The sequence below is a fragment of the Solanum dulcamara genome, chromosome 3, assembly GCF_947179165.1.
Source record: "Solanum dulcamara chromosome 3, daSolDulc1.2, whole genome shotgun sequence".
In the NCBI taxonomy this organism is placed as follows: Eukaryota; Viridiplantae; Streptophyta; class Magnoliopsida; order Solanales; family Solanaceae; genus Solanum; species Solanum dulcamara.
This window is the reverse complement of record NC_077239.1, coordinates 55,473,477-55,481,995: the sequence shown is the minus strand read 5'-3', so window position 1 is coordinate 55,481,995 and position 8,519 is coordinate 55,473,477. Positions and strand designations below refer to the sequence as shown.

At 33.4% G+C, this 8,519-nt stretch overlaps 1 protein-coding gene across 1 annotated transcript; it reads left to right on the top strand.

The window, feature by feature from the left end:
• The first annotated feature begins 3,315 nt into the window (after positions 1-3,315).
• Positions 3,316-7,973, top strand: LOC129882612 (peptidyl-prolyl cis-trans isomerase FKBP62-like). The gene is made up of 13 exons (XM_055956994.1): positions 3,316-3,682; positions 3,768-3,854; positions 5,354-5,614; positions 5,713-5,787; positions 5,868-5,948; positions 6,032-6,226; positions 6,304-6,402; positions 6,514-6,689; positions 6,773-6,895; positions 6,999-7,145; positions 7,220-7,347; positions 7,437-7,554; positions 7,641-7,973. The coding sequence occupies exons 1-13, from the start codon at positions 3,502-3,504 to the stop codon at positions 7,674-7,676; spliced, it is 1,707 nt and encodes a 568-aa protein (XP_055812969.1). The 5' UTR covers positions 3,316-3,501; the 3' UTR covers positions 7,677-7,973.
• The last annotated feature ends 546 nt before the right edge of the window (positions 7,974-8,519 follow it).

Genomic DNA, 8,519 nt, shown 5'->3' with positions numbered 1-8,519 from the left:
AATTAAATTCAAAAAAGGAGTAGCTAATTATACACGTTGGCTTGAAACTCTAGGAATAATTTTAGGGGTTAGAATTCTACTTATCTTATTTTTTATATATTAATAATTTTATTTTTAAATTTGTGCCACTTTTCGTTTTTTTTAAAAAATCTTTATCCTAGGGAAATTGCATTCATTCGTAACAATTTGAGTTTTCTTGGTAGCCCTTTTATATAAAAAAAAAGCTACATTCTTTGTAAAACAGATTAATAATTTTATTTTTAAATTTGTGCCACTTTTCATTTTTTAAAATCTGCATCCCAAGGAAACTGCATCCATTCGTAACAGTTTTTTTTGGTGGCCCTTTTTAAAAACTTTTTTCTATATTCTTTGTAAAACATTTTTTAGATAAAAAAATTAAATTAATTTTTAATTTTTAATAGCATTACGTGGCTTAGTTATTTAATTTGAAAAAGTCTCATTTAAAATTAATTTTATCAATTTTTTTTAAAAAGAAAGTATATCTTCATTTGACAGATTATTAAGTAGTGAGTATTTTTGCTTTTTTTGTTATTAATAAGAGTTAGAATTATTTACTTTTTATTTATTGAAAATGGCTTACATATAGATAATTCAGTTATTCTTTTATCGTGTCACTGTGATTTTGGAGTTATTTTTTTAATGTGTCACCGTGATTTTGGAGCATTTTTTTAGGAAGAGGATTGCGTAGTCAACTACTATTAAAGTTTGAATTTTAAAAAAAAAGTTAAAGTAATAGTATAAAATAGATATTTAGTATTTTTCAGTTCTTTTTTCTTTTTCTTTTTTTAGTTTTTACAAAAAAAAAAAATTAATTTCAAATTAATAATTCATAAATTCTATTTCTTGTGATGGTGAATCGTAAGCGTTTTCACCTTTCTTATTATATATATAGATTCCCATTTCCTTTGGAACTTGAACAGGCAAACTAGTCAGCACTGTAGACCCTACTAAGTAGGCGTTTGGCCATATGATTTTATCTCATGATATGAAATCAGCATTTAGATATGTAATTTTACGTTGATTTCATCTCATGATTTCATATCATGAAATGAAATTCAAATTCACTAAAAATCATAATTCGAGAATTTCAAATCATGATATGAGATTTTTCAAATACAAAAATTGACCCACAATTTTATATTTTGTTAAAATAACCCATATTTATATATATATATATATATATATATATATATATAACCATTTGTTTTGTATGTAAATAAAATTTATAATTCATATCATTATTTTTAAAATCATTTATATCTCATATAATGATTATTCTCTCCAATATAAAATTTATTTTTACTTCAAATCAATTATTAGTTTACCATTTATATTCACCAAATTCTTATTACTACTTCATTCAAATCAATGTTTAATAATAAAAAATTTTGATCATTGTATTGAGTGGAAAAGACTAATCATTATAATCTGTGACATTAATTGCAAAAATAATTTCCTTAGCTACTAACAACTTATGTTTAATTTGATTTTTTTTATTGAATTAAATAAAGTTTAATCAATAAGGGTTGTAATTTTTAGAATAGCTTTGTAATAATGTATAATACGATTTTATAAATTTTTGTTTATTTAATAATATTGTATAAATAATTGGGATAATTTTAATATTTTTACAACTTATGAAATTTTTATGTTTATGAGAAAATATATTACATAAAAAGTCAAAATTGTATGTCCAAATAAAATTTCAACTTCATATCATAATTTTATATCGCATGACCAAAGGTGAAATCCATCAGTAACCTCCTAAAGTTGGCACCAACTTTCACTTAGACACCTCAACTATGCTTTGTTCATTTTAGACACCTCAAGTAAGGCTCCGATGTGTCATTTTGACACTCTTTTGACAATCACCAAAATATATTAAATGCGTGTAATACACTCGCTTGACGTGTCAAAAATAACAAATTAAATAAAGATACATGACATATATTTAATGCATATATGCACTTTCCAAAATTGCAAAACACTTGTGGCGTTCGAGAAAAAGCAAGGGCAGAGGACCCCACTGCTTTTCCTCCGCAAAGAAATTGGACCAAAAAAAATAGAATCCAAATTTCAGCCTTACCTTTTTATACTAAAATAAGTTTTTTTTTTTACAAATAAAATAATAATAATAATGAAAAATACGATTTAGTCCTTGCGTTTCAAGGTAGTTTCGCATTTCATTGTCGCACTATCTTCGACTTATATTTCTATAATAATAAACTATATACTTTATCTCACTTTAAATAAATAATTATCAAATAATGACTTTTGAATAGAAAAAAATGATCAATAATTTAATGACACGTGTCATTTTTTTTATCCAAATAATAATTTTTTTAAAAAATAAAAATTAACAACTATTAACCCCACCCACCCCACCTTCATCTTCTCCAACCCTACCCACCCCAACCCCAACCGCTCCCCCACCCTACCGTCATCTTCTCCAACCCCACCCACCCCAACCCCAACCCCAACCCCTTCCCCACCAGATCTTCTTCTCCTCCAACATCCATCCAATGCTATCCATATCATCTAAAGAGGAAAAATTGAGCTATAATGACAAACAAAAATATAAATCAAATTGGATCAAAAAATTCAACGAACCTTCATTTTTTCCTGCAAGATTAATACAACAACAACAACAACAACCCAGTGGAATTCCATAATGTGGGGTCTGGAGAGAATAAAGTGTACGCAGACATGACTTTTAAAATTATTATTTTTGAAATTGTTAAAGAATTCAAACTTTAAAGAACCCACAATAAAATTCAAAGTCCAATTAAAAACAAATGGGCTATTCTCCAATTTCTCATATTTCTAAGAATAACTTCAACAATACAAGTACTAATCTTTGAACCAACTCATCAAGTTCTTGGCTTTTTGATGAATCAAGAGGCTTAGTGAATATGTGAACAAGTCTATCAACGATTCTTGAATCGTTTGGAGAGATTGTGAGAGGGAAATTTATGAGTTTTGGGCAAATGGGTGTTGAAGAAAATGGAGAAAGATTGTGTTTTGTAAAAGAAGAACACGCAATGAAGAAGAAGAAGAAATGAAGAAGAAAAAGAAAAGAAATCAAAAAGAAATGATGGCAAAAATGAAGAAGAAGAACAATAAAAATAATAATAAAAAAACATTTTAAAAGAAAAAAATGTTTTTCACGCGCTTAAAATGGGTGCAGCACAATGTGCAAATCAGCACAACGTGTCAAAATGATACATCAAAATTTTATTTGAAGTGTCTAAAATGAACAGTTGGGTTTCGCCTTATTAATTAATCATAGCTAACCTCTTGTCTCGTCATGATTCGAGAATTGTCAAACTCACTCTAAAACCTCATTGGAACTCTCTAGAACCTAAAGCTTTTTGACACACACACACACACTCGCACTCTCTTTACTCGTTTTCTCACGCCACAACCACATCACTGCTTTTGTTGAGTTCCACAGGTTCGAGTGCTGCATTTTTATCTCGAATGGATGATGATTTTGATATTCCGGCGGCAGAGGGAATGGATGAGGATATGGATCTGCCGGATGAAAGTCCGATAATGGAAGTCGGGGAAGAGAAGGAGATCGGGAGAGAAGGTTTGAAGAAGAAGCTTGTTAAGGAAGGTGAAGGATGGGACACTCCTGAAGGTGGAGATGAAGTGGAAGGTAAATTACACTTTATCCATTGTTGTTTGCCTTGCTTAAATTATCTTAATTTGTTCATTTTGTGATGATTTCATTTAATCCTCAGTTCATTATACTGGGACTCTGCTTGATGGGACCAAGTTTGATTCCAGTCGCGATAGGGGAACTCCTTTCAAGTTCACTCTCGGTCAAGGTTAGAAAAAATAACTCTACTTCTTAACATTCACTGCTCTCTATCTCTCTCTCTCGTAGAGTTTTGTATAGTGTGTTAATAGTTTTAGTATATAGACAATAGTTAGCTTGCCGGTTTAACTTTTGCTTGAATGGGTCTCTGAAAATCTATCTTTTAATTTAACGAATATGAATCTGAAGGCCTTCCGTATTAAGAAATCTGATGTCATGTTAGTGCTGGTGACATCCATGAGATGTATGTGTTTGGTATGAAGGAGAATATTTTTCATGTAAAATGCTTTCCTAGAAAATGTTTTTTTGAAAAACAAGTTAGATTTCTTACTTTTTCCTAGTGTTTGTTAAGTAAGCAGAAAATATGTTAACTCAAGAGCATTTATACGTAATCCAGCAAAAGACTATAGGGGTGGGTTGCGGGGCTTGGCGGTGGCGGGGGTTGGGATGGTCAAGGGATAGGGGGCGTTGGGTGGATGAGATGATACAATAAACATAGAATAACACTGACCGAACATGTTTTCCCTACTTCCATTAATGAAGTCATTTTCCTCATCTTTAAGGAACTTGTTTTCCTAGAGAAAATATTTTCCAAATTTTTTGTCTAACCAAACATGGCAAATAAGAAAACATTTTCCAGAAAATGTTTTCTTCCATACCAAACACACCCGTTAGGTAGATCTGAGTAAAGAGAAGCGCACGTTTCTTTGAATCTCAACTCTGAGAATTTGGACTAATATCAGCTTTTTTGTATATTTGGATATTGAAATTAGTTTTTCTAATTGCAGGTTGATTATTATAGTACTAAATTCATATATGTTAAAGTATACTAAAGGCATTGTGATTGTGCTGGCTCTTAAAAATACTGATCCATCAATTTGTTTATTTTCTCTTTCTTCTAGGGTGCAAGTATCTTGCACTAAGGCAGTCTTTAACTAGGGAGCCTTATACCAAGGTTTGAACTATGTGATTCCGAAGCGGGTCATGAGAATCTGAATAGTTTTTCTCCTAGGGCTTTGATCTAGTGGTAGACTGCAACACGTGATGTGTGGCTTAGGAACACATCAGGGGTTAACAATTCCGTAGGAAAAAAATTGGTGTTTTGACTTAGCTGCACATTCTGCATCAGGATCCTCGAGGATTTCTTGGTTATAGAACAATTGAAATAGGTTTACAGCATGTATGTTGATGCTTGCCGTGTGTATTCAATATTTTATGTGAGTGATGGAGAGTTGATATTCACACACATATGTATGCGTTTCCGTGCATGTGTGTATTTGGAAGAGGGTATTTACAGTTTGATTTATAGGTAGTTTATTCAGTGTAGATTTGGTTTTTTTTAGTAGTTACAGGAGATTATTGATTAATATAAGCTCTATCAAAACCAAGAAGTGAAGCTTCTTCATTATTAGGAACTGTCATATTTCATATATCTTTGTTTTGTATTAAATCTTGGATGAATGATATCTTATTGTGTGTTTTGCTGATGCTTCTGTTCTTTCCTAATAGGACAAGTAATTAAGGGATGGGATCAAGGCATTAAGACGATGAAAAAAGGTGAAAATGCCATTTTCACCATTCCTCCAGAGCTGGCTTATGGAGAGTCTGGTTCTCCTCCAACTATCCCTCCAAATTCCACTCTCCAGTTTGATGTCGAATTGCTATCATGGGTGAGTGTAAAGGACATCTGCAAGGATGGTGGTATCTTCAAGAAGATCCTTACCAAGGGAGAGAAATGGGAAAACCCCAAGGATCTTGACGAAGTTTTAGGTATCTTTCTTCTGTTGTCTTTTTAATTTCATCAGTGGTTTGTGTGTATTTATTTGGTCGAACAGTGATTAATCATTTGGTTTGATCTTATTGTTCAGTCAAGTATGAAGCTCAGCTTGAAGATGGATCATTGGTTGAAAAATCGGATGGAGTGGAGTTCACTGTTCAGGAAGGTAACCATTGAGTCATTGCAGCATCTTGTTCACAAGGTTTATAGATTCACTATCATGCACTAACATTATTGTTGGGACAGGACACTTCTGCCCTGCTATTGCAAAAGCTGTGAAAACTATGAAGAAAGGCGAAAAAGTCCAGTTGACGGTGAAGCCACAGTGTAGGTCGTCTTTCTAAGAAGGGGGTTTTGTAATGTCTTCCTGTAAAGTTCTTTCACTAACATGACTAATTTGTTTGCTGCAGATGGCTTTGGGGAGAAAGGAAAACCAGCCTCAGGTGATGGAGGAGCAGTCCCACCTAATGCTACACTGCAAATTAGCTTGGAGTTGGTAACGTGGAAGACTGTCTCAAGTGTAACTGAGGATAAGAAAGTAATAAAGAAGATCGTAAAAGAAGGGGAAGGATACGAGAAACCGAATGAAGGGGCTGTGGTTAAAAGTTAGTTACTCAGAATGTTGTAGATTTATGAATAATAAGCATGATATCTTACAAATATTTGAATCGGCATCTTGTAGTGAAATTGATCGGCAAGCTACAAGATGGCACAATCTTCATAAAGAAGGGCCACAATGGAGAAAATGAAGATGAGCTTTTCGAGTTTAAGACAGATGAAGGTACGGATTCTGAATTACATCATTGTTGTTACAGCTGAGATATAATTTTGTGACTTTCTGGTTGGCTCTATTCTTTGTTTGATTTGTTCACTGGTGATCTGCCTTGAACAGAGCAAGTTATAGATGGGTTGGATAGCGCTGCCATGTCAATGAAGAAGGGTGAAGTGGCACTTCTAATAATTGCACCTGAGTATGCCTTTGGTCCATCTGAATCAAAGCAAGACTTAGGGGTTGTTCCTCCCAACTCAACTGTATATTATGAGGTTGAGTTGGTTTCCTTTGTCAAGGTATGTGATACAGTTTTTCCTTATAATTCGAACTCTTCCCTGTCTGCCAAAGTGTGTTTTCATGTCTTTAATTTGGCCTGCAGGAAAAGGAATCATGGGATATGAATACCCAGGAGAAAATTGAGGCTGCTGGCAAAAAGAAAGAGGAAGGAAATGCTCTCTTCAAGGCTGGTAAATATGCAAGAGCATCAAAGAGATATGAGAAGGTGTGTAGTCTCCAAGATAGGGTGCTCCTGTGTTTGTGAGTAATTAAATTGTCGGGGTCTTTGATCCAGTTTTGCCTGACAGCAGGAATTGAAATAAATGCAGGCTGCTAAATTTATTGAATATGATACTGACTTTAGTGAAGAGGAAAAGAAACAATCAAAAGCTTTGAAGATCAGCTGCAACTTAAATAATGCCGCTTGCAAGTTGAAGCTGAAAGATTATAAGCAGGCGGAGAAGCTGTGTACCAAGGTTCCATTAGATCAGAACACGCCGCCTTATTTTCATTGATCTATTTCTGTCTTTACTGATTCTGTGCACTTTAGGTGTTGGAAACTGAGAGTACAAATGTTAAAGCTCTTTACCGGAGAGCTCAAGCATATATGAACATGGCAGATCTTGATCTGGCTGAATTTGACATTAGGAAAGCCCTTGAGATTGATCCTAACAACAGGTATTGTGTTATTTCTTCTATACTCGCTGTCCGCATCTGTTGCATCTCTTTCGTGTTGTTATAAGTTGGTACTCTTTTATGACATCAAGGGATGTGAAGCTTGAATACAAAGCTCTGAAGGAGAAAGTTAAGGAATTCAATAAGAAGGATGCGAAATTCTATGGGAACATGTTTGCTAAGTTAAATAAGTTGGATGGCAACTCTGATGTAAGTTTAAGACTCGTGATTTCTAGAGTTTATGCAGCTCCATCTTGTTTGGTGACCAGTTTATGACACACTTTGTCTTTGTGCAGAACTCCGCGTCCAAGCAACCACAACCGATGAGCTAAGACAGCTAGGCATAGTTGTCTTAAGCAGACAAGTGTTACTTTCATGACGCCTTGTTGTTTAGGAATGCTAGTGCTGGATCTCTGATGGGGGAAAACTACACTGGATTTGTGGAATCAGTCTTAGCTATTAGAAAAACTTGGGTCTCTCTGTTTACACTAGATTTGTGGAATTAGTCATAGCTATTGAAAAACTTGATCTCTTTTATTCGATCCTATTTACATGAGGTTAACTTTGATGCTAAAATATATGGCTCTTGCAGCTGAATTATTGAAGCTCTTCTACATGTTTAGGCTTAATGTTGGTTGCTGTTTTGATGGAGCTTATGAAATTACAGATGGCAAATGGCGTGGGGCGGTGGTTGTATAATCACGATCTCATAGTGATGATTGCTCTGCTTCGTCTTGCATAATTTTCTATTTTTAAATTAAATAAAACTTACAGAAAATGTGCCCAATCGTTTTAAAGTTTTATTTATTATCACGTAGAATTCTTTTATTATCATTTTCAATGTTATTCATTCATTATCATTTGTCAATTTTTCTTGTAATAACCTGTTAGGTCATTTCTTCATCGATGTACTTTTGTCGTTTAGAGATTTTTTGTTACTCCCTGAGTCTACGCCCTAAGTGTGGTTGGCATTTAGAAATTATTGCTGGTTCCAAGTAAAATTTTGGTTTGATTGACTACTAATCGGAAGACTTAATTTGATACAAAAGTATAAAGGTAGTGAGCATTTTAAATACTTAACGCATAAACTCATAAAACCTGTCTAAAAGTACATTGGTTATGTAAAAACAAAGCTTAAATTTCAATCTCTGAAAATACTAAATTAACTCAATTTT